Here is a 26,161-nt window from a genome sequence, read left to right as displayed (position 1 = left end):
TCCGTGTCCGTCCGTTTTTGGCCAGCCGTGCAACAGCACTTTTCGGTGGTTGAAACGGTAGATTTTAGCTTCGGACGGCGAACATAATGTACCGAGAGAAACAAAAACATTAAACCCCCCCGAGCCGAGTGAAAGAAAGCGGGCCCGGGCCTGGCGCATTTGCAAAACACAATTTTTCGGTGCGCATACTTCCTCGTTAGCTTCCGGTGTAGTTTTGGAGAGGTGGCCAGATGCTCGCTGCCTTTAGCGACAGAGAGAGAGAGAGAGAGAGAGAGAGAGAGAGAGAGAGAGAGAGAGAGAGAGAGAGAGAGAGAGAGAGAGAGAGTGGTGTGGTTGGGGTTTTGGTTGTTGTTATTGAAGTTTCCTTTGCTACTTTAGAGTGGATGTATCAATTGGCGGCAGACCGCTGAGGTTTGGTCGGTCGAAATTGGTGCAAATGTGGAGTATGGAGAGCACTTGATGTAAGTGTTCACACCTCCAGAAAGCGTAGATTATAAGTGGTTCAATAGAGATATCAATTATAGTTCAACAACATGTGAAGGAATCATTATTGCATCTTTTTATATATTTAATTTCCATTTCTTTGAAAATCTTTTGACGAGTAAAATCTCATAGGTCTAGGCATCAATACCCTCAAGTTGTCAGATATTTCATAGAATTTATCGCCACCATTAAACATTGCATTTTACCGTCAATTGTCCAATAAGAGCACCACAACCTTCAACAATGCAAAACAAACACCGGATGAAGCCATTACTTTACCGTTGTCTATCGCTCCAAACCGCGATGCCAAACTCTCAAGAACATCTTGCACAAGGTGTTGGATTACCAAACCGGACACTCTGCTAGCGAAAAAAGGGCCACATTAAACCACCTCCCAATGGCCATTGTACGGGTTCGAAGGTAAAAATAAACGTTTATTACAATAACGAAGATTATACCACGCTAAGCTGGTGAAGATATCAGGATCCATCCACTTCCGATGGCGCCACAACAACAAAAAGCAGGATCGAAACCTGATCTCCAACAGGTCATCTATCAGGGAGAGAGGACAGAAGTGGCTTGTTAGAAATAGAAGTCGCACAACGACAAATCCCCGGTATACAGGTGGCGTTGCGTTGGCCGGTGTCATCTGGTCCGCTGCTGGAGCCCCGAGACCTGCTGTGATGATTCATTTGTCCGATATTTGATCCCTTCTGTTCCCCACCACAAGAGTGGCAACGATGACGGCTTCTCTCGTACCACTTCCACACAACTGGCGGTTCTAGTCATCCGGGGCACGAGCTCTACCGAAGCGGTCAACTTGGTTCGTTCCCCCCTCATATAGGCGTCTAGACACACTTCGGGATGGTGCCGCAAACCCAAACCCCAACCATTTGATACTTTTTAATTAAAATAATCGATGTCAGTTGACGGTCGATGATTCACGACGCGCCGTAAATTGGAAGTAAATATAGCAACTTGGAGCGAGCGCGCGACCGCGCTCACCAGCCGTTGTCGATCGAGCGACACTCGCGCCACGAAGTGGGTTGAACCTTTTTTCCAGTTTAGAAGATCCACTTCACTTAAATCACACGTATTGAGGACATGTTTAGTGCTGGAGGGCGCACCCCTCTGTTGTATTGCGCCGTCGCAAGGTTCTCGAGTGGCTTGTCAGAAGCGATACAGAGCCGGCACGTCGTTTCGCAATAGGACCACCCCATCGCTTTTAACTGCTTCACGAAATCGCGAGATCGTTGCATCCAAAGTACCCGGGATGGGAAGACACACAGCCCGTGCTTCGTGATGGTCTTGCTGCTCCAAAGCGGACGAGCTATTTTTAAGCCCGAACAACACGCCACGGACTTCCAAACGGCCCAGTGGAACGTGTTTCACATTTGCCGCTCATCACACACATCGCATGTTCTGCAGCTCTCGGATGGCACAGTTCCTTCGGTGAGTTTTGGAATTTAGAACACAAGCGCCATTGGAGTTTGGGCAAGAGGGCAAAGTTGACAACGAAACGCTTGCGTCATTTCGGAACGCTTCGGAGATATGCGGAACGCGAAACTATCGCGGAACCATGTTTGTACACTTCCCCCAATGTCGGAGTCTCAAAGAGCTCCCGCTAGATAACTCTTTTTGGGAGTTAGGTTGGGTCATAAAAATTGGAACCTAATTCTCACCAACCTCTTCCCGCTGTACATCTCGGAACCTTTGTAGCTCTTCGTTGTTTGTTGTCTTCGGACGTGTTTCTGCTTCTAGATGCCCCTATGCCCGCCCCGTAGTTGGTGTATTCCAATGCCCCAGCACGTGTACTTTCCACCCCAAAAGCAAACCACTCTCTACATGTTGCTTGTGCGTAGATGTTCTTCGAACAAACAAAGATTAATATCTTAGTCGCAGTACAACGGTGGACACTGTCGCCTACCTTTTATTTCCCTGGTAGAGCATACACACCTCGGGAATAGAATGGATTATCGCTCCGGATCTTCAATTTCTCGGCCATGAGCTGGGTAGATTACCACTTTCGGATAGAGTGTGTGTGTATATATGTGCTTAAAATTGCCCTTTGTCATTTTGGAGTTTTAGATTAACGGAAGAGATTTTGCAACATGCTCTATAGAAGTGCGTCAGCATGTGTCCCAGACTCCATTGCGTTGTTGTCTCCTGCGGGGAAGAATGGGACGGTTTTCGAAACCCAACTTCAGAACTCCTATGAGAGATCCCTCTAACATGTCTTTCGTACATGTCTCGCCCACCAGATTGTAATACCAAGCCGCCGTCTGTGCGACTCCCTGGCAAAAGGGGTTATACTTTTATTTGATTTTCTTCCCCCACCCCGCCAAGAGTCAACCAGGAGAGGACCCCGTCCCCACGTCATCACGAATTGCTTCACTTCAAAGCTCGCTTGCTGGCACACAGTAAGGTCATGCCGCCGTGTACCACACCTTGGACGTTTTGGTGTGTGCTGTGTCTACTGCCATCCACTCACACACACTCCACCACCACCAGTGTCTGGTGATGAATGATTCGCGTACGCGGTTTCAAAAACTCCTGCACACTACTGCACGCGTCCACGGTGAGCGTCGTTGCTTTCACATTATTCCGACCGTTTCGTTGTGGCTCACAGTTTGACAGCTGTCTTTCCTTTTCTGAAGGGTAGCGCGCGGTGTGTTTAGAACGGAGAACCGTTTATTCGCATGAGTTACAGTCAAGGAAAAGATTAGCGAAGAGTGCGGCCCGGTTAGACGGTTCGCTTTTTTTAAAATCCCCGCCCGTCTGACGGTGACTACTACTACTACTGATCGATGATTCATCATTCACCACCTTTATGCGCTTCGCTAAAGGCCTCTATGAATTATTAAACAAAAGCTTCAACCTGAAGTTGGTTTTTATTTGAGTTGTTGTGTGCTGTTTTTTATGTACCACAAGAATGAATTCTAAATTAATGTTTTATGTCTTTTTTTTCTCTCTATTCTTGCAGGTGAGTCAAAGTTATTGGATGGGATTGCGAGGGGGTAATAGGAAGTCGTCTACAGAACGAAGTCGTCTAGCCTATCTACGCTAGTAGAAGTAGTTGTGCCAAGCTGAATAATTTACGTCCGTGGGTAAGTTGCTAAATCATTCTCTGGTTGCCCAACAACTTGATGTACTCCTTCCTTCACAACCGAGTCGCTCAATCCTGTTTCCTACAGGAAGAGGTGTGCAATAATATAAGGTTATCAGATAAAGCTTGGCTAAACCCCCCTCTCTGCCGTCAATGCCCAATTCCTTCCGCCGGGTTTGGGTTCCCGTTTTCGCGGCCAGCACACTATGTCACATTTCTCCGGAAATGGATGCATCCCGTCGGCTGTATGACGCGCTCGCACGACCGGCACACATGCCTTCCCATCCCGGTGGGTGTACATATGTCGCCGTTTTTGCGTACACCCTGCGCCCCGAGTACGTGACGTCTTTCTACACCTCATTTTGCATACCACTCGGCGTGTGTGTGTCGGTAGAGCTTCATTTCAATAATTCATTCACTTTATGTACTTTCGTTCCTGCGTGCGCTCCTCTGCCGCAAACTCTTCCGGCGAGACAACGCGCCTACGGGGCCCCCCTATCCGGCGGCAGTGTGCAATATGCCTTCAGACTCTACTACTGGTGTGATGCCATCACACGAGGACCCGGACACACCGCACGTATATCCGGCCGGTGTGTCGGTTGTGCATGTGTGTGTGTTTGTGTGCAGGTAGAGGGAAATAATACGCCTGTCATTAGCAAAAGGCTTCTTCGATCATGTGGCTGAGGGATTGCTTTGCTGTGGCCACATGTTCCGGCCTGTTCCCTGTGAGACGCGTACCTTGACGGACAAGGGAACCGACCGGGCATGCATTCACATTGCAAACCATCCATCTGTGCTATGGTTGTTTTTTTTTTCATGGAATGAATTGAAGTACATTAATCTCCTTCCTTCTGTTCCGTTTGCGCCTGGCGGTATGTGAAGAACGCACTGCAGGACGAAAGTTTCCCGCGCGAACAGTGCACTCCTTTGCGCAAAACCACCATCCCGAAGCAAGCAAGTGGTTTTTCGGGAACGGTTTTCAATGGGAATGTTGTGCAGCAAAGAAAGGAAAAGGAAAGGAAAATAACGCTTCAAAGAGTGTGAGGTGCACAACATATTGGCATTGCTGTCGACACGTTTCGGTCCCGTTTCGCGTGTCGTGCTCTCGTGTCGCGTATTTACCGGCCGCTGCGTTTTTCGACAGCAGCAGTAGCTCGCCTTTGGCAGCGCTTGAAACACACAGTCATGGGGGTGAAAATTACCCTCCGGCAGGATGTTGCCGTTGGGGAGGAAGGAAGAGAGGAGATTGTGCAAGAGTAAAGTGCATCGCATGGGCTGCTGCTGCACCCTGTGCTACGTGCATTAGCTAACGCTAAAGCCGGTCATCCATACAAACAAACTCTTCGCCTCGCCTGCTTCATCCTCACCGCACCGTACCCGTGGACCCGAGAGACAAGTGGAAACTCTCTGCAGAGAATTAACTATTTACCAGAGCGCTCTCCGTGGTGGTGTTTTTGTGCAGTGTTACGATTTGGCATTGAAGTACCGGGTTGGTGGATTGATTTGAACTGCGCCAATTTGTATTTCCACTATCCGGTTGAGGGTGGAAGGGGATGTTTTGGCTGAATTATTGTAAAAGCATTCGAATTGATTTCGAACCTGTGTGTACTTCAGTTCCCTTCGCTCTCAAACCGTTTTGTTGTGCGAGAGAGGCAAAGGGTTTAGCGAGAGGAAACCGGAGAGTTGAATCGGTGAGCATGGTCGAATGCACTATGGACTAGATTATATATTATAGTTTGTTAGTTTTGTGATACTTTTAAAATATAATACAATTAGCCGAAGAATAAGTTTGGGTAGGTTGTAATTTTTGTAATAAGATAAATTAATAAAAATTAAAATATAGTATTTAGTCAAAAAAATAAATTATATAAGTTGTAAGAAACTTTCGATAACTTTTATTTATGATTTTTACTTTGAATTATTGTTTTTAATATTTTAATTATTAGTACAATTGATAAAAGTATAAGTAATCTTCCATACAATACTGCAAAACATCGAAACGTACATTACCCTGTATTTCAAGTCATTTTCCACTGTAAACAGCATGATCAAACGATCGCAAACGATCGTGTTGTTAAAAGCACAATGTAAAGCTGTCAGAAATATGTGACAGCTGTTGAAAAACAGTTCGTAAACAATGATTTTAAATTGATTTATTATAACATTGGAAACTGAAAACAGATAACTATGAAATTAAAATAGGTAAAGCTGCAACTTTTTTTTAAAAGGAGTAGACTAGCAGTAAACTGGTAATATAAAATATAAAAATCATTTGAGAGTCTTTTGAGCCTTAATTCCTTAAATGAAAAGTTTTAAATATTTTTTGAGAATTAAACCGATCTGATGATAAATTTCAAATTATATTTGTGAAGGTTTTTGTATTTTTTCTCTTTTGTTATACTTTTAACTATTAATGCGATAGATTTGTTGTTATGTGGATTATTTCATTTGTATTATATCATTTCAATCCAAAAAAGACATTTTGTCATGTTAAAATTGTTTCTAATTACTGTCTAGATGTGTTTGTTTGAATAAAAAAATGTTTAAAATGTCACAACAATGTGTTTAATATTTCTCTAGTGTTTATGAAATTTTTCTATTAATTCTACATTTACAACCTATTACTTAAATGAAGATGCAATCCAAAACCTAGACCCTTATCACAAAAAACAATCTTTTCCACACAATGTGCACACATTCGCCCACTGTGCCATCGCGCGTACCATGAGCCTAACACAGGCGATAGGGCCAGCTCACGAGCAGCAGCAGCAGCAGCAACAGCGCCAGCACCATAACTCTCTGCTGCTCAATTCTCTTTCATCCCCTAAAGCGTGCGGACGTGCTTCGCGTGTGTGCTTCTAACCGTTTTGCGCGTCCCGTCGTCGTGTTGGCGATCGACCGAGCAAAAGCAAAAGGCAACACACAAAAAAAAATACGTGTGCGTCTTGTAGTGTGTGTCTCTCGGTTGCGTTGCGTGCCGTGCGTGCCGTGCGTGCCGTGCGTGCATTGTCCCAGTGTGTTATTTTTACGCGTTCATGCAAAGCGCAGCAGCAGCAGCAGCAAACAAGGGTAGGCGATCAGTCGCGAGTTGAGATAGTGCAACCACCCCTTAGCCGCACTTCTTCCCTTGCTTGCATTGCCTCCTTGTGATCTTGTGGTGTGTATTTTTGTTTTACTCTGTTTGTCGCTGCCACACAAACGTGTGTGGGGCGGCGCTCAAAAAAAAAACGTGGTGCAAATAATATTCGTGGCTGTTGGTGTGCCCTATGTGTGTGTGTGTGATGTTGGTAGAACACGTTTTTTTTCGGTGTGTGTCGGTATGTGTGTCTAGAGTTTGTCTTGCGTCTAATACAGCATCCGCAATAATCCAACCCCCGCTACAGCAAAACAGCTGAAAATTAAACAACAGTTTGCTGCGGCCGGGTTGAAGAGACCAACAACAACAACTCTGCAACATGTTGGCGTGGCTAATGAGAACCACGAGCCACACATAAAGGTTTAAAAACGTGTCCATCGTTCGTCTGGAAGCGAACGGCACTTTTGCGTGCGTAAAGTTGACGAGTTTGTGTGTGCGCCCGGGCGACTGGCCTGGCCAGCAGACAGCCAGCGGAGACAAGCGTCCGAGAAGAAAGTGTAATTGAAAGTGATTGTCCGTCAAATGGGGCTTTTTGGGGGTTGAGGCACGTTTGCTTCTTTCTTCTTCGGCGGCAACTTCTTTGCGCTGAACGCTTTTTCAACGTCCAAGATCACGACCTTTTTTTTGCCTGCGCCACAACTCCAACCTCCAACCTGTTGTGTTCACCTGTCCTGTTACAATGCTGCAGAGAGTCATTTGTTGCGCCCGAAACCAACCGCTTCCCTAATGGATGCGGTCTTTTGTGTTTGTTGGCTTGAAAGAGGTAGACCAGTGGAAAAAGTGGACCAGTGATTAATATTTGTCGTTAGGGAAGATAATGATGCCGAACAATGATGTTGACGATGTGGTCAGTGTGTCAACCGGTCCCGGTGTGCCGGTCATATGTGTGTTTCTTGCGGTTAACAACGCGTTGAGTCCACTGTGTTGGTTGGCCGAAATTCCATCAAAAGGATAGACATTAATTTGTTGGGAAAGCTTTGAGAGGGTTTTTTTTTGTCTTTCCGTGAAGTTGTTGGCGAAATTTTGGACGAATGTCCGGCGAAAATTAGCTTTTAACAACACAACATATCTTGCCAACTGTGCGCAACACATTTAATACAGTGATTAATTGATGAGGAACACCGAAGAGGTTTACATTAAAACACGTGCGTCTTGAGTGAAAGTGTCGCGCGTTTTGTTTTGCCCTCCTCCGAATGACTTCATGTTGGCGTTTGTTGGCGCTGCTTATCAGGCAGTCAGGGGCGCAACCGGGGCGTATATGAGTCGAGCCAGCCAGCAAATCACACACACCCATCGCGCACGACCGGCGGGCTCCCTCCGAAAACAGTGTGAAAGTCAGGTTTACATTGGCGCAAGAGTCAACGTGCATTTCCCACGGGCAAACATTTACCAGCAAACAGAGCAGTTTTTGCAGCGAAAGCAAAAGTCTCCTTATAAACAGACACAAACGCACACACACACACCCCTGTTTCGATGCCGAAAGCGAAAGCGAACTTCCTCTGTACAGACTTCGGTGGGTTGATCCTTCTCCCTTCTTTGCCCCCGGGGGCGGCAAACGTTGGTTTGCGATGGATTGCTTCGCCGGAGGGGGAGAGAAAACCCCTACAGGATTCCGACCTGAGCCTGGGCGATGAGTCATCGTTCGATTTGCCTCCGCCCGTCCGCTGCTGCTGCACTGGAATCCTGGATGGTCCTCCACAAACCTTCCACTGCTCCGCGGGCTCTGTACATAGATGTTCGCTTAATGGACAAACGCGAGACAACACGAGACTGGCTGATTGGAGAATGCCTGGGGAAGCATAGTCTTTTTTCTTCTGTCTGCTCTCCTTGTTCAAAGTGTTAGAACTGAATTGTGTGTGCGTGTGTCTGTAGGTCTGTGTGGGTGAGCAATCTGGTGTAAATGTGAGATTCGGCAATTGTTTTCTGGTGTAACAACTTCAAAACCCTCTTAACGTTGACCTTCCGGTGCTGTTGCGACTCGAGTGGCATTACGTTTGAGGTTAAGTGTTTGAGAGCGCATTTGAATGTTGAAAGAACTCAACTCACACACGCAAAGACACCCAACACGGCCCAATCTCGATGGCAATGAATGCGTAATTACATCGAAATTGATTCCATTCCTCCCTCTCCTCTATATGCTTTTTTAGGTGTTTTTTCGTGCTCTAAAAGTGTGCTTTTTGTGTGTTTGAATCTGGTGTGGTAAAGTCTTTGAGACGAATTCAAATATGTCCAGTGGTGTTGATTGAACCTTCGCCTTCGTCGCAGTGAATGGGAGAGGGTAGTAACGCCACCACCTTCAGGAAATTGAGGCTTGAGAGAGCTGGCTGTAGTTCTCAAGGTGTGTTCTTAATAGTGCTTACAAGTGAAAAAGAGAGTAAAAAACCCCCTCAACGCATACTTACGCTGTAACCTTTGCGCGAGATCAATTTAGTATTTTTTTGGATCACGACTTCCAATTTTCAAGTGCAATTTTTAATCGAGCATTGAAGTGATCTAAAAAAGAGATCTAAAAGCATTTTGATTGCTCGATCCAATGTGCGTAAAACGGGGACGCATCTAGAAGTGTAGAGCCCAACCCAAGAAACAAAAACACGCGCCACACCACGCGCCCCCCGATCGAAAACACGGTGGCCTTCCAAAGTGAGGGCGGCGAGCGCCGTTGGGTGCGACAGGCTGTGATGGGGGTGCTACGGTGGCGCGATCTCCCCGGGAGCCGAAGCTCCATGACGAGCAGCAGCAGCAACAACAACAACAACAATAACAACAACAATGCCAGCAACAATGGCAATAACATAACAAGCAGCATAAGTGCGACCGGCAACAACAGTGCGGCCAATGGCAACAACAACCAGCTGCACCATCACCATCATCATCCCGGTGGACGAATCGAGGTAAGGCTGTTCAGCAACGGACGAAGGACTTTCTTCACCGTTTAGGGGGGAATGTGTTGTGTTTGCCAGCTTTTTTACTTACTTGATTCGTACACCCCGCAAGTGTGCGTTAATCGCTGTGCGCATCGTACACGCAATTAACTCGCCTAATGACGAACTCGAGGATGAAGATGATGCGCCTCCTGGTCCACTCCATTAAGAAGACAGGGTGCGTGCGGAGGGGGCACGCGACCTCGTCGTCGTGTGGACTTTAAAAGCAAATCGTGTGTTTCTTCATTTTTCATAAATCTCAAACTCTGACGCGTGCCAAAAAATTCGCCCAACACTGAAGCTGATGATGTTCGAAGTCGCGTCGCACACGACGTACGGTCGTTGACGAGCCGATGATGTTTAGCAAATTTTCGTTTAATTTGCTCTCAAACCTTCCCTACCTCGGGTTTTTGAGCTGTCCCCAAGCTCTCGTGGACATTAGCCAAAGCGAGACTTCTCATTCGCGCGATGACGGAAGTGTGCCAACAAAAAAAAAAAAAAAACCGGGCTTGAGTCGACAAACCGATAAGAAAGAGAGAAATGAAAACTGCCTCAACAGCACTGCTTGTTCGTCTAACGAAAACAGAATAAAAGAGTCCTTTAGAGGCATTTTAAGCTCTTCCTAAAACGGCAACCGGCTTATCCGGCAAGGTTTTGAGCGCGATAATGCCTTTTTCAGGCCGTGCGGACAGCCCGCTACCCTCTCTGGCTGATGCTAATTTGTGCCTACCGTCCGTTTCAAACACCGAAAAGCAACGTTGCTGGCGTCAACCAAGATTACGGCAAAGATCCTGATAGCCGAGGCGTTAAATGCCCAAACTCGCGCTCCATAAAATTAAGCTTCCAGGAAGCGCACGGACGGACGAAAAGTGTGGGAACTAAGCAGACGACGCGAGAAGGAGCAGAACGACGCATGGGAAGAACTTTCAGCTTGTTCCCTAGTTTTGTGTTTTATTTCATTTTTGTTTGCTGTCTTTTCCCATCGCCATCCCCTGCCGGCAGTGATGACCTGCTCCTCCCGCACCCAAGTTGCCAAGTGTCCGCATATTCCGGTGTGCCACATGACACGATACGATGGTGGTGGGCAGATGTTTCCCTACTACCGCTTGTCTGTCTGTCTGGCGGCTTGTTCTTCATATCCATGTTGCGGCCCCGGTATCTTTGTTTGCACAGCATTATGAACTGAAGAGGGTAGAAAAAACATAGCCAGCGGAACAGGCAGGCGAGCAGAGGAGAAAGAAGGACAAATATTTCCACACATCCGCCGGGGGACAACAGCGTGTGGCAATGTATCTCTCACACCTGCCTGGAACTGACGGGGGTATTCCTTCCGGTTGTGACTTCTCCCCCACCGTCCTGAAAAACAAAACAAAAAACTCACCAGACCGTACGAAATGATCTGGATGAGGGACAGAGTACAAAAGTGCTCCTTTTTTATACTTTGTTCCGCTCAGAACTTGAACATTCCCCCCAACAGAAACTCTGCCAGCTGCTAGAACTTTGTCCAATTTCTCACGAGCCGCGTGTTAGATGTTTCGTTCTAGCGCCCGCAAAGCTTCACCTAATTGGTTTGTCAACGGTTAGGAAATGAGGGCGATGAAAAGTTTCCAGCATATCTTATAATGCGGTGCTTTCAGTGTGTGTTTATCTAAACTGCTGTCGAAAAGGAAACTGCTTCAGCTCAGTTCAAACTGGGACATTATCCACGCCGCCACTTCCGGGCCATGCAAATTGGGTCGACGGAAAGTAACGGAAAATCGTGTCCAATTGTGTTGTGCTGTGTGTCCCCACCATCCAAAGACATATCCGAGAGATACATTCTTCTCAAAAGCACGGGGGGGTATGATGATGCTCCCCACACAACCGTGCACATCTGATTGATGCCCTTTTGTGTGTGTAGTATCTCTGCCGGTATGTGACACACTAAAGCCTCACTGTGCAATACCAGTTTCAGGCTTTCACTTCCTGGCCCTCGTTTTTTTTTTTTTGTTTTTGGAGGGCTCTAGAGTTCCTCTTGTGTATCAATCGACTCTTGCGCTTTGTGGTTTCCTCTGCGCCGCTAGCGCACACAGTATCTGTGTCAAAGCCTCATCCGCATCCGCAACCGCAGCATAATGAGCGAGCTGAGCGATCCACGAGCGATCCCCTGGTCATCAAGGGAAACCTCTGCTATGGATCTTGTGATCAGGTGGTTGTTTTTTTGGGGAGTGGTAATTGAATCTTCTGCTCAGGCGTTCTTTCCCCCAACAGCGCAGATCTGGTTGAAAGAGTGTCGAATTTCTGCCCCTGCGAGACAGAAGACGAATTTTGTTCTAACCTTGTCGGAGTCTCGTAGCTGGGTCGGCTTACGTTAGGGTCTCAAACGAACACGTCGGCAGCGCCAAAATGTCAACGTGCACAGTGTGTACACCGAACCAGGCAAATGCGGACACGGAGCGACAAAAAACCGGTTGCGCACGCCTCTCTCGGATCAGCGCAGATCGTGACTGCGTCACTGAGTGTGCTAGGAACCGTTTGCGCTCGCTGGTGTGTTTGTGTGCTCGTCTTGTAGAGGCGTAGATCACTCGTGGGTTTGGGTAGGCACAAAAGGTTGTTCGCTTGCTGTGTGCCCCTGTTCTACTCACCTCACAAAGCTCTGCCACTGCCACTTCTCGTAAAAAAAAGGAATCTTTATTTCTAAGCCCCTGATCTTGTTGCTGCTGCTGCTGCTGCTTGCGTAGTAACAAATGTCATCTCTTGATGTGTTTTGTGTGCATGGTTTCGGTCTTTCAATTTCATGAACTCTCGGAGTGCTGGGCCTGTGTGTCTGGCCGTCCTCTCGCTCTCCCACCATCCTTCTTTCGCAGTGTCGAGGCCAGCGAGGTCTCGCCCGCAGGCTTTACCGAACCCCCTGGTCCAAAAATGGAAATGATGTTTAGCCTACATTCGCCCCGGCAAACACCGACGGATTTGGCACGCTGCCCCGCGCTGCAAAAGGCTCGTGCAAAAGAGCTTGCCAATGGAGCCTGAATCAGACAAAAAAAAAAAAGCACAGCAGCTTCTACGAAGCTTCCTTGGCCGTATGATGATGGCGATGATGGCATAAGATTAACTCTTTATATGGAACCATCCTTTCCCCGTTTCGTAGTACCATGGAGAGAGCGCTTTTGCCCTTTCGCTTCTGGCATTGGATGAATGGGCCGCACACCAAATCCGCCTTGTTCTTGATTTCTTATCCAGTTACGCCGAGGCCAGTGCTTGGTGTGCCCGATGCAGAAACATTCTTTTCACACAGTTTTTTTACAGACCTAGACTAGTTCTTCCCACTCTGGGCTTATTCCCGTTAGTGCGCCGTTCCGTAGGCGCCATTATCCTTGGGATCTTTTCACCCCGGCGACTGTGTGTGTGCGTTTTAGGTCCTTCAGGAAAGCGGGCGGGCGGTGGCATTTTTACGATGTTTGATTTGTATGTACGCCCAGGCTTTGAGGCTCTTTACAACATACAACCATATGTTTTTTTTCTGTCTCTCTCTCTCTCTTCTGCGTCTGTCTGTGCCATTCAGGACGTTGGAAACAGCTGGACAAGAGAGCATATCCCACTAGGGGGAAAAACTAATCCTTGTCATTTTTATACCCGGGGTGTGGTAAAAACGGAAGACCAAAGCAAAAGTAGAAGAAGCTACATCCGAGCAAGACATACGATACAGAGGGCGAGCGACACATTGGGAAGTGGCCATGAGAGAGGTCTGTTTGCTTGTTTATGGATTATATTTTTATGGCTATTGCTTCGCCCCGGGAACGTAATTGTTATCCGTCGGGACAATCAATCGAGGAGGGGCCGCTAGAAGCATAAGCGCAAATGTTTCTTTTGCAATCTGTACTACCTCGATGCGCTCCCATCGGTGTATGCTTCGGTGCTTTGTTAGGAATCAATCGAACGCATTGGTTTCCACAGCCAGTTCCAGCGTTCCAATCCCGGGGCGTGATATTGATCAGCGTCACAGCCCTGTTAGAAGCAGTGCTTGGGGGGGGGGGGGGAATGCAATATTTACACATGAAGTTATCTCATGAAGTACAAAGACACACACACACACATTCCTGAGGCTCGTTGTCGCGTTGCGCGAATGCAAATGTGCTTGCGAGCGCGCGTTCGTCTTTCTTGCGCCTTGTTGTTGATCGCGCTCGCCTACTACACAACCGCACCAACACAACTGCGTGCATGCTAAACAACTGTGAAACAACCCTGTTGTTGTTGTTGTTGTTGGTTACTTCGCGATCATGCGACCTAACACACACACACACTTTATACGTGTTCCACTGTAAGAGGGTTGTAACTGCGAAACTTTTTTTTTCCCACCCTGTCCAGCTGAAAAAGCGTAAGCAAAATATTCTACCACACTGTGTTTGGGTGCGTTGGTTGTAGAACGCGTACAACAACTCAACCCTTCCCTGTCATGGGGGCCAACAGAAGCTAATGGGTAAGGTTAACTCGTTCCGGCGTGTCGGCATTCCGGACTCGGGGGCTGCCTATTAATTTGTTCTGCGACGTGCGACAGTGTGCGTACCGGGCAATCACAAACACGTGTAAAACGTCGCAGCAGAGATAGAGGTGGAAGGGTCGCATAGATCTGTTTCTATTCGCCCGCCCAACTCCACCCAGCGCGCGCCCAGCGATTAATTCCCCTGCCGCCTGGGGCTTCTTGCGTTTAAGCGGGCGTTTGTTGTGTTGTTAAACTTTTGCCTCACGTCATCACCTCCTCTGCTCGGTTTTTTGTGTGTGCATGTAGAATTCGCTTTACAACAGCGAGAGACAGAGAGGGCGGAAAAATATGCACGTACGTAGCGCACGGCGGGGGCTTGTTGTTTGTAACAATGCTTAATTGTATGCTACTGGTGCGCTGCCTCTGTGTGACTGTGTGGGCGCGTTTTCCGGTCCGCTGCCACTGGAAATGCGCTGAATTGCAAGCTGATACAATGATTTAAATACAGCGATCTCCGTTCGCATATTTGCCATTTTCATCTCATTGCACTTTCAAGTCAAGGGTGTACCCACACACAAACACACACAGCGTCATGTTGAAGTGACGGTGACCGATCCCACCCGGCCGGGTGGGTTGAATTTCATGCAGCAAAACTCAATACGCCACCACACCACCACCACTTTGTGTCCATATTTCTCCCTTCGCTTCGCGGTATTGGAGCAGCCGAAGGGCAAATGTGCATAAACGATGAAGTGAAGTTTCATGGTTCAAGTAAACGCAAGAAACAAGCCCCAAGAACATGTCAAGAAAAAAGCTCACTCGTTGCTCGCTCGGTTACAGCGCCAGAAGTATCAATTCGAACAAATCACAGAGCCCCGGCCATCACCACCATCATCATCATCATCGTCAACGATCGTATGTGTGTGTGTGTGTGCATTGGCCTCCGCCCTGGAGGCCTAAAATTAAGCATATTGGGCGTCGTAATAAAATAATATGAATATATATTTTATGTTACGCTGCTCCACGCCCCGCGATCACGATATGGCAAACGATATATGCAACAGATGACCCTCCTCAAACAGGAAGAAGCAAAGGATGACGGTGCAACGAGACGAGTGATATATTGGCGACATCAGGACGTGTGTGCGCGCGCGCGCAATATCATGAAACACCGAGCAGATAGAAGGATCGTCCCCATGCGCTCCTTTCTATCTCTCGTTCTCCTGGGGACACTGAGGGCAAAAAAGAAGGAGGAAGTCAAAAGAGTCATTGCCAATAATTGGATCTCGTTCGAGGGGGCAGGTTGTGGAGGAGCCATATTGTCCTCTCGGGCACGCGAAGAGCACGCAGAAAACAATGTGGCCGGTGTGGATTGTTTTAGATTTGAGTGGGCAACATTCATTCCCTCCAATTTGCCCCCGCGGTTCCCGCGTTCTGCATGATTTATGCGCTGCACGACGCACAGAGCGCGGTCCGTCGAGACATCTCCGCTTACACAGCAACGGCGTCAGTGTCGTCATCGCCGTCAGCGTGGTCCACACAAAGTTGAAGGCTGTAAATCGAGCAATTTTACCATAATTGGGCGCCATTAAAAGCGAAATCTAGAGGCTGCTTTCGCTCGCACAGTCTCAATAGAGAACATCGCGCACGATTTCGTTGTCGTGGGGAGTGAATCGAAGAGGAAGGTTGAAAGATTTATCCAAAATCTCGGGCACCGTTTAGGACCCACACCGCCCGCAGAAGATGCAATTGTGTAAACGTTGCTCATGCTGCTGCTGCTGCTGGAGGCGACAAATTGAGCAGCTATAGACCCCGCTAAGATGGCCAAGAAAGGTTGTTATGTGTCTGTTCTTCTATTTCAATCCCCAATCCCCTCTCAATATGTTCAGACGGCAAAGCCCACGACGACTCCCGGAATGGTTGTGGCGTTTGATGGCTGTGGACCTCACAGTCAGCAGGCGCCACACTTTGGAGCATAAGTCCGTGGTGAACGTGTGGGTGTTGTTTGGTGTGTGTGTGAGTGTGGGATGCAAGGAGAGCATTAATGGCGACTTGCTGGAACAAATGAGGGACTTGTACGTTTGACACATTTACTGCTCGATCCGTGCTGCAAAGACCCCAAGCGATGAATCAAACCGTTTGTTCTTCAATGCTGAATCTATAGACGTAACTTCTTGGAGCAGTTTTTCCCGAATACGTCAAGTTGGTTATAGTCGCGTTCGCCCTCAATTGCTTATTCCTCGCGTAGTAATCATCATAAACTTTAGCCACATACACAAACACACACACACATAGGCCACACATAAAAGTCATCGTCATTCCAAACGCACAAAACCCCCCATAGAAGCGCGAGAGCGCAGATTTCGTGTCAATCACGCGCTGGTGCTTGGAGTTACTGAAATTATGGTCTTTGGGGAAGAATAACTATCATTAGACGGGGACGCTTTCGGGGGAAAGCGTAGGCACAAAAACCCGCCCTCGACTAGACACATTATCCACTCCCCCTCTCACACCTCCAGTGAGGATGAAGTAATTCAATTGTTTTATTATTAACACCAAAATCCTAGACATTAAATAGCAACAAACTCAAATAGCGCGCAGACATCCCGTTGCGCATGTTGCACGCGCATGTTCGCTTTGTGGCGTCGTGTTGTGTTGTCTGCGCATTTACATTATAACTGCGCATTGCCTAGTGTAGTTGTCGTGTTCCGGGGCAGGGGCATGTATATATATTGATTCACAATGAAATATATAAATGGCGGAGGTGAATGCCATCGACGTGATCGGAAACCACACGTCTGTGCGTACCTTTCGGTAAGGCGTAACACCCGAACGGCTCAACCATCTCAACCCTTAATGGTCGAAACTACCCGTAACAGTAGCTAGATGTAACATGTGCGGGGTTTTTTGTTGTTGTTGTATGTACCGCGATCGAACCCTCTTCGCTCCCTTCGAGCGCACGATCGCACCATTTAAAAGCAATGCGGAACTTTGTTTATTGTGTGGTGGTGATGGAGGTTCCGAGCGGCGTTTGAAGTGTGTTAAATTTCCCAATTACCAATGGGTGGAAAAGCAATTTCGAGTGTGAGTGTGTGTGCGTGGTGGCCCCATTTCTTCGCGTAATGTGGTAAGCAAAGGGGGTTCCAGTAGTAGTAAAGATTATTTAACTAACGAGCTTATCACGATTACCGACCAGGGTGCTAATCGTAAAATGCGTTCCCAATGGGAAATAAACGAACTGCATGTGTGGACAGCGCTTTCAGGTCGTCTTTCTGTGTTAAAATCGCAGTCTCTAACTATACAGTAGATGCTTTTTTTATGGAAGTTAGCAATACAGATCATAGCGATGATGTGCATGATCTCTAGGGCAACAAGCGTGGAATCATTTATTCTGATCGTTTAAGTGCTCATTTAGCTAAGGATCTTTCCCAACCACAAGAACGGAAGACTTTTGCAACAGATCGACAGCATGAGAAATGATCATGATGTACAGTTTCCAACAACAACAAGCCCGTAATGCTTCTTGCCAGCGCAAAAGAAAGCATTATGACGATCATAAGCCACCGGTAAGTCAGTTTTTCCTCTCGCTGATGGATGGATATTATTCCATCTCAAGTAGGGAAAGGCTTTTGTTCGCCTCTTCACAGTACTGATGCCACTACTGCTCAGTGGGAGACTGTAAGAGCACACTACCCTTTTGCCAGATAGAAATCTTCACCGCTAATCTTCTTCGCTTGCCCCCTCGCGAGAGTGCAGCATGGATCCAGCATCCGCAGCGGGGAAAACGGTAAATCGGCAAATCGAACCGGGGTACTTTCGCGGTAATTTTAGCGTACCACTGCGCGGGTTTTGGTGAAAGCCGCCCCAGCAGTACCCGTCAGCTCGCAAACTCATGGCGCGCTGCCACACTAATGCCTTTCCCATTGGCTTGCCCAGTAGAGAAGAGAAGAGATACGGTGTTTGCGGAAGCTGCTGCCCTCGGGAAAAGAACGGAACGAACTGTTCATACACGCTGAGCAGGGCTGTAATTTACGAGCATCGAGCGTCGTGATCAGATCACAGGCCAGGAGGTTTGAGGGTAATCAATTTTTTGGTTTGTTGATGATCGGTGCGCGGATTAGCAGTTGAACCTTTTTGCTTCCAACCAAACCAACAAGCACTGAAGTGTTCTTGTTTACGATCGTCTTCGTCGTGGTTGTTGTCGTCGTGGTTTTGTGTGTTTCTGTGTTACCAAAACAACAACAAAATCGATCACGGCACAGCTCCCAAGCGCATTGGCTCATGTAGTTCAACGGCACACCAGACAGATCGGCAGAATGTGTAACGATGGGCCCTCACTCCCCATACGTACGCGAGAGGCTGAGAGAGCTGTGTAGAGTCCAGTGGTTAACCGTTAAACTGACCTAATGCCAACGGGAACACATCGAGGTCCGAGATCCGGAGCGGACCGCCATCATCAGACGAATTAGTGCCAGGGAAGGAAGCAGTGGCTGCAGAAAAGACACCGTTTATTTCTGTTTTTCTTCCGTACCGCGCGCGACCCGCTTTGTGTTTAGGATCTGCCCTCGGATCGCACCGCAACATGCTAAAAAGAACCGCTTGTTTTCCGTTTTGCGGGTAACGAGCTGCTACTTCTCTGCCAGACGTTTAGGTCCCGTGGTTGCATTTTATTTACTCTACATTTTATTTGACCGCGCGCGCGCGACAAAGTGTGGCACAAAGCAATCAAAGTTTATGGTGCGAAGGGACTGGTCGGTTGTGTGTGATCCGCTTGTTAGCTGACGCCTGTAGTCTTTAAACTGGAGCTTGTTTTTTTAATGCTTTTTTTTATGTTGCTACGACGGTTTTCTTTCCAATTTTCCATCTCGATCCTTTGCTATGCTGCTCTTACGAGTGTGCGCGGCATGCGGAATCGATCGACCCAGCCAACTGGAACCGTGATCGGTGTGATCGCTTTCACACTTCGCGTTCCGTGCGGTAGAGACGTTCCACGGCAACGATGTGATAATAAATTACCGCTTCGACAGTCTCATCTTCCTACAGTTCGGTTCCCTTTCCCTGCTGTCTACGTGTCGGTGGTGCGAACAGTAGAAATTATTCGAAATGTTAATAGAGTGAGAAGTGAAGACACTAATAAGACATCTTGCGATCGGCGCATACACACAGTCTGTGAAAGAAGAAGGAACAGTCGCTGTACTTTTATTAGATTATCAGTCGGTGGCGCATTTGTTCACGAAAGCATTTAATAATTGGACACGGGGTAGGAAGATGCGCGCGCGGGCGGTTAGGTTCGGTTTCATGCTACCTACCCAACGATTATTAGATCCGATATGGTGAAGGTAGTGTGTTGACGGGGCAGACTTTTTTTGTTGTTGCACCTTTCCCTCCCAATGCATATGAGCTTCTCGCGGTGGGGTAATCGAAACGCGACAATCACTATTGAGCGGTGAAAGAAACCTCCCAGTCAAAACAGCTTTCTAGCAATTTCACTACCACCACTCTGTTAGATTTTGATATGATGGAAAGGTTGCCAGGGCGAATGTGTCTTCTTTAGGTGATTAGAAAATTAATTGAGGATTTTAGAGAGACAGATAGAGATAGAGGGGATTAGTGGCAGAAGAGAGAGATATGCAGTACACATTTATTGCAACTTTATTTTATGAGGCAGTTAGAGTGTACATTCCGTATCGCTAAAAGGGAAGGCGAATGAAGGTTTTTTTAGCGTGGGATGAATGAAATTTATAGCCCTTTTAACGTGGTTTTGGAAGAGTGGCTCGGTGGTCTAATCGATAAGATTGATGGTTGACGTACTTATGCTCGGAATGGTATCAATTCTTCATAAAAGCCAGGATAATATTATTCTTGAGACCTATAGAAGTGATGATGGTGTATCAAGAGTGTCTTTTCTTGACTGTGCATGTTGACTCACTACTCTACACTTGCACGCACTCCCTCTACCGGAACTACGCAATACTACTACTACTAACGAACAGCGTTAGTGTGTGATTATAAATGGAAATTTTATTTAAGCGCTTCCTTTTTTTATTGCACCAAACTCGAACTTAAACGTGCTTCAAAACTAATCCATTCCGATATTATATTGCTCAACTCATTATTACCCACACACACACAATCAATGGTTACAATCAAGCGTCTGATTGAAAGTGGATTTTTTTGCACCCTCCGGCTACCGGCGCCCGGCTCGATGCCATAATAGTGTGATTTGATAATGTACAAAATGGCGTGATAAAATGGTTAAAAATGGTGTACCGGCCCGAAGGTGTTGCTACTTCGCTTCGCATTTCTATACATTTAATCTCCCATTTGTGTGGCTTACCCCGTCGCCGTACGCCTGATTGCGTACCTAGCTTTTTTATTTCAATATAATGAATCAAACCACTCAACCGAACCGTTGGTGAGTTTGAAATGAAATTCACTTTTCAGCTACAGAAGAGAGAAAAAAGGGAATTTATAAAACGTGTCCGAAAAGACATCAATCTCAATGCTGTTGGGTGTACTTACGATACGGGAAGGTATATAAGGCTCTGCTGGTTCGTCCAGCCAAACATACATTGTCGTTGGCGAATCTGTTCCATGTGAGTAATGGGTTCCGTCTCCCGTCACTCCCAGGCGACCCTCGGTGGGTGATTGGTGGTGGCTCACAATCGATTTTGATGAGATTCATTTTATTCCGTGTTAAATGAGCTGTAAGTGGCAGAGTGGCGGTGATATAGGGTAAAAGGGACGTACACCGTCGTGTTGCGGGCCACTTTAATGCATTTGCGATGAGTGTAATCATCGTGTGCCCACCCTCACAGGTTTTATTTGTAATGGAGCTTAATACACGCCTGCTCGTGTTCATGGAACTATAATTTGTGTGTGTGTGAGTCATTGCGTGGCCACGGATGAGTGACATCGCTTTGCGGTACTGTCCGCTGGTCAAATGACCCCCGTCCAGTGCGAGGTGAAGGTTAACTTTGCTGACCGATGCAAAGATTCTTATCACTCTGTGCCTTTACTGGTTGTACTCTATTCGCGCCCACCCATCATGATGCTACGTTGGAGGTTTAGGTGATAATGGAGCTAGTTGATTAGAACGATTACAACTAAAAAAAGACACACAGCGTCGGCCACTTGAAAGAGGGTCAGTGTTGTTACAAAATAATAATGCAAAGGTCTGTTTTTTTCAAAGAATTGTTCTTACACTCTAACAACACTTCTTTCTGTCATCCAAGCTAGCGCGCCAACCAGTCTGGCTAATTAATATGCAAAAAGCCACCAAAACAGTACCATCGCCCACCTTGTGTCTGTAGGTGTACGCACTGGCAGCATATGGTAATTAATATTCCACAAATGGTACTCGTGCATCAGCATCATCATCGTCACCAAAGGCGTGATCAAAAGGTGCGGCAACGGCGAACGGTTGCAATTTTGCCAAGCAGAAGAGTGCTGGATGAATTCCATTCATTTCGTTTCACTTTTTATTTAATAAAAATTAGCATAAAAGTACAAGGGCAGCACAGTTGGGCATCGCAAAAAAGCGGATTTGGGCAGAACAAACCATCTATTATGTGATGTTTTTGTGTGACTTTGTGCTAAGTATAAGCGTTTTACAGTGTGAGCGGCCACGCACGATCGAGTGTGAAAAATGTTGCACGATCGCGACACGATCGCGACGAAATCGAAAGCGTTGAAATATTTATTCTCCTCTGCTTGGCAAAGAATCCGAAATAGAAACAACATAGAAGCAACTTAACCATGAAGAAAGAGGATCGCTCTTCTTAATGCGCTTGCCGCACTCTGTTGACATTAGTTTGACGTCGCGGAGATTTAATTCAACACAGCAAAGATCGGTCAAGATCATGCTGGCGCTGGGCGGTGGGTGAGGTAGATAAATTTCTCGCAAACATTCCAAAGCATTGAAGAAAGGCGAGGAGGGAGAGTTTTTTCGATTTAGATTTGTTGATTCGGTCCTCTACTAATGGCGTGCGGCGGGCAATGACTACGACTTTCTTCCTGACTGTTCCGCGGTCGTTTGAAATGACGCAGGCAAAAACCCGGGGAAACTGACCAACCTGAAAGAGTGTCCACACAAAGTGCGGCAATCTTTGTTTGCTTTAAAAAGGCAAGCCGCCCACCCAGCCTTTCGGTTGGACTGTTATTGTCACCCGTGAGCGCAAGAAAAAGGGTGTGTGTGTGTGCCCCCGCCGCCGTCCAGGGATGACTGGGTGGAGTTTTCCACGATTTCGCCATCTCATTTCGCGACGCTGGTCTCATGGTACGCTGTGTTACACCTTCACTCTGTCGCGGGACTTTACATCAGCATTGTTTTCCACTCCACCACCCTCTCCCGGGGTCTCACGCCGGTGGAAACGATGGGGCAATGGGGTGCCTACCCACGGAGGTTTTTATGCTTTTTGGCTCAAATCCACTGCTATCTGCCGGCTCAAATAAATCTCACTTTTAATTGTGTTGGCTCATTAATTCACCCTCGCGCACTTGAAATCGCGGATTGACAACAGCAGAAAGAAAAACTCATGGTAAAGGGCGAAAACGTGGAACGTAGAAGACAAATCGGACGGGGCAGCAGCAGCTTTGCACTCTTTCTGTTGCACTGCTTGCCTTTAATTTAACGACCCCCCTCTTGGCGGTCAAAAATTATGCTGCGCGGCAATGGGACAAACGACGATTTGTCCCATTGTTGCCTGTAAGCTTCGTAGCTATCCTTCACCACATTAAGCGGAAAGAAGGGAAGGGATGGGGTGAGCACCACAATCGCGAAATTGTTTTTGAACAAATCGAAAGTGACAGTGTGGACTCTGCCTTTTCGGGGTGGGTGGAGTAATGTTTAGCGGAGTGTTTTTGCTTGGCGTTGGAGGCTCTGTCTGCCTGCCCCTGTCTGCACGCGACTGTGAAGGCGAGAAAAGTGAAACTTTCTTCCGAGCCGGGTTGGTCCACCGCGTGACGTCATGATGGCGGGGAAAGTGACAATCAGCGCCCGTCCGGCTCATGCACTCAATTACAGAAAAAAACGGCAGTTGGGAGAGGGGGCAAATTCCATCATCACCACCTTCTTGGTTGTTGGTGGCGTGTGTTGGCGTTAAAAACGATAAAAAAACCGAAAGGCTTCTCATGCCGTCGAAAAACGCACGTGATCGAGATGAGTTCGACACGCTAAAAGCTGTTCGTGAGAACATGCACCACTCTCGAGGAGGCATTAATGTGATTTTGGACTTTATTTGCGTCGGTGCAAATTCCACAAGTGGGGGTTACAATTACTCTTCCATAGGAAATGTCACTCCAGTCGTTGGGAGCAATTGGAATGATTTTTTCTGTGTGCTCTGGAGAAGCTATGCGAAGAATTCAGCAGCGTACGAGAGAGGGCGCACTGAAAGACATTAACATTCCAGCGGCTATGGATGTCGCGGGGGGGGGGGGGAGGAGACTAAAGAATTGCCTTCACGCTTGTCAATTCGGCACACACACACACATGCTTAGACAGACTTATTGGTTCTAGTGCGTGACAATGGAGCTCCGATCGACACAGTCGTAAAGATTGAAGTTCATTTCTCGCTTCCGTTAGCGTTTGGTCTTTTTTGGCGAGAAAAACCCATTTATTTTAGGCACCCCACCAAAACTCGTCTTAGCTTACAGACATAGCTCACAAACACACACACACACACACAAACACACACACACACACACACACACACACACACACACACACACACACACACACACACACACACACACACACACACACACACACACACACACACACACACACACACACACACACACACACACACACACACACACACACACACCCGTAAAAGCACAAAAACTTCAAATCGGATTAGTGCGTATTTGCTCGTAGGTAGGTTTCGATTTCAAACTTCGTACGGAGCGCGCGCTCGTTTTGCATTATTCCAACAGCGTTGATTTGCATTATGGCACGGCTTCTGACAAGGTTTTTGACTGATTTCATATACGCACGTTTAAAACCACCCTCCGATTGACGTCACGTCACACACCACACCAATTGGCGGAGGACCAAATAACCACGCACGGGAGCGCAATGTGTTTTAACATTCGAATCACGATTTTAATTGAATTATAATGAAAAATCCCTACTCACAGTCCCGGACTGTTTAATGCATGTCTGTGTGTTTGTGTGTGTGGAGGTTTCGTGCTGAAATGTTTAAAAAAAACAACAACATCCCTTTAGTGCACCGTGCACCCACAAAGCCCCCAACCCCGCCCTAGCACGAAGTAGGTTGAGGGCAATCGATTTGCTTTTGGAGCGTGTTGAGGTTGTGGGCGTCCACGGAGCTCAAACAAACGAACTTCTGCACAGCAATTCGGTTCGTGCTTTCCTAGCCTAAATGATGCATTTCACTACACAGTGCCGAGCGTGAATATTTTATTCACGTACACACATCCAGCGGGGTTGTTAAAAGCGGACCAACGCGCACCAAGCGACGAACGCGCGACTTTTTCCGCTCAAACGAATCTCATATCTATTTGTTTTCGTGTGTGTGTGTGTGTGTGTGTGTGTGTGTGTGTGCCATTCCTCCCAGTGTGCCCATCTGCACGTGGCACACACCAAACATACAGCAAAAAACGGTTCTTTCGCGCTTTGTTGTCCGTTTTGGAAGCGTTGTTTGTTGGGCCACAAACTCTACTACTAGCGGGCAATTAACTCGTTCATCACTGCTACCGACGACCCAAGCGGCCGCGTATTTGTTGGTGGCTTGGGCAGAGGTTCTCACGAGTGTGTGCAAGAGCATTTTTCCTTCTCCGAACGAATGCAAATGGATTTTGGAAGTGTCCACCGGAGTGGGTTAGGGGTTGACGGGGGGTTTTATGGCATCATCACGACACTACGCCCCGCTTGTGCTGTTTTGAAGGCTTGACAGAGCGACACGACAGGCAGAGCAGCGCGAATGCAGCGCATCGGAGTCATGGATCGAATGCAATCTAGATTTGGTGGGTAATAATGGTGGGGCTGGTGGTGGCAGAGCATGCAACCAACATAATGTACATCGCCCTGTTCGTGATCGTTTGTAGCATGGCAGCACACAATTGGGGTTGTTTGCCGTTTGTCACATGGATTTATGTAGGCTTAGGCTCTTCGTAGGTTTCCCAACGAACCACACACACACACACACTCACGCACACACCCAAACGATGGGAAGGGTGACCTTCGGAATCAATCAATCACAACAGCGAGCGAGTGCTGCGGAAAAGCGCAGGAAGGTAAAATTGGTTTTCCATTTCATATGGGATGGGGAAAGCCAAAATCCAACGAGTCGCCATCGTGTTTCGGGGTTTGCTGGCTGCTGTTTTTGGTATTGCAAAATGCAAATTGTTTGAATTGGCAACGAAAGAGAACCGTCTGCTGCACATGTACAGTTTCCACGGGAGTTTTGTGTGCCATCAATCTTTTCTTTTTGCCTACTCAATCATCACCAAAATCAATCATCAGAAATCCTCGCTCTCTCGGTCAATCAAAACAACGCGTTTTTCGGCATCCAAGCGGAGGTCATTGATTGGGAAGGGTATATGTGGTGCTGCATGTGCGACGGACCCAAACAATAGACACAAATTAACATGCCGAGCTTTCAACAATAATAACAGCACGAAGAAGAATGGAAAATGCTGCACCATCATCATCATACCCCCAACAACAAAAAAAAAGGTCACTCTGGCCCAACACATCGCTGCGGACCTCTAATTAACACAACGCAAAACTTTGTCCATCAAACTGCTGGGCTGTGATGCAAAATTGTGATGCACTCGCACCGTGTTTTGTTTGTGCAACGCGGACGAGCTAAAATGGAATCAACATTAAAAAAAAAGGTTTTGCAGCGTCCCTCCAAACGATTGCGGCCCCATCTAAAGCAGAAAACAAAACGGTTTGGAAGCGTTGTGTTTACATCACATCAAAAATAGAGCCAAAAAGAAAGAGAGTGAGATAGAGAGGGAAAGAGAGAACAAACTGAATTAGAAGATGGGCGTAGAAAATCAATTCCATTGAAGAACTGTGTCAACAA

The 26,161-nt window shown here is 47.2% G+C and overlaps 1 protein-coding gene across 11 annotated transcripts in view; it reads left to right on the top strand.

Moving 5' to 3' along the window:
- The window catches only part of LOC120899623 (rap1 GTPase-activating protein 1), a 161,100-nt gene that overhangs the window by 112,196 nt on the left and 22,743 nt on the right, over positions 1 to 26,161 (top strand). For 2 of the 11 annotated variants that reach the window (XM_040305681.1, XM_040305678.1), the window contains exons 1-2: positions 6,392 to 6,746; positions 8,873 to 9,616. The exons of 7 other annotated variants lie outside the window; for them this stretch is intronic. In XM_040305681.1, coding sequence (XP_040161615.1) covers positions 9,404 to 9,616 — 213 coding nt within the window. In that variant the 5' untranslated portion in view covers positions 6,392 to 6,746; positions 8,873 to 9,403. Of the gene's footprint in view, positions 1 to 6,391; positions 6,747 to 8,872; positions 9,617 to 26,161 lie in introns of those variants that run through there. 2 more of the 11 variants (XM_040305679.1, XM_040305682.1) reach the window with 2 other exon arrangements.

The sequence above is a fragment of the Anopheles arabiensis genome, chromosome 3, assembly GCF_016920715.1.
Source record: "Anopheles arabiensis isolate DONGOLA chromosome 3, AaraD3, whole genome shotgun sequence".
Taxonomy (NCBI): Eukaryota; Metazoa; Arthropoda; class Insecta; order Diptera; family Culicidae; genus Anopheles; species Anopheles arabiensis.
Note: the sequence above shows the minus strand (reverse complement) of the source record. Positions and strands in the feature narration are given on the sequence as shown.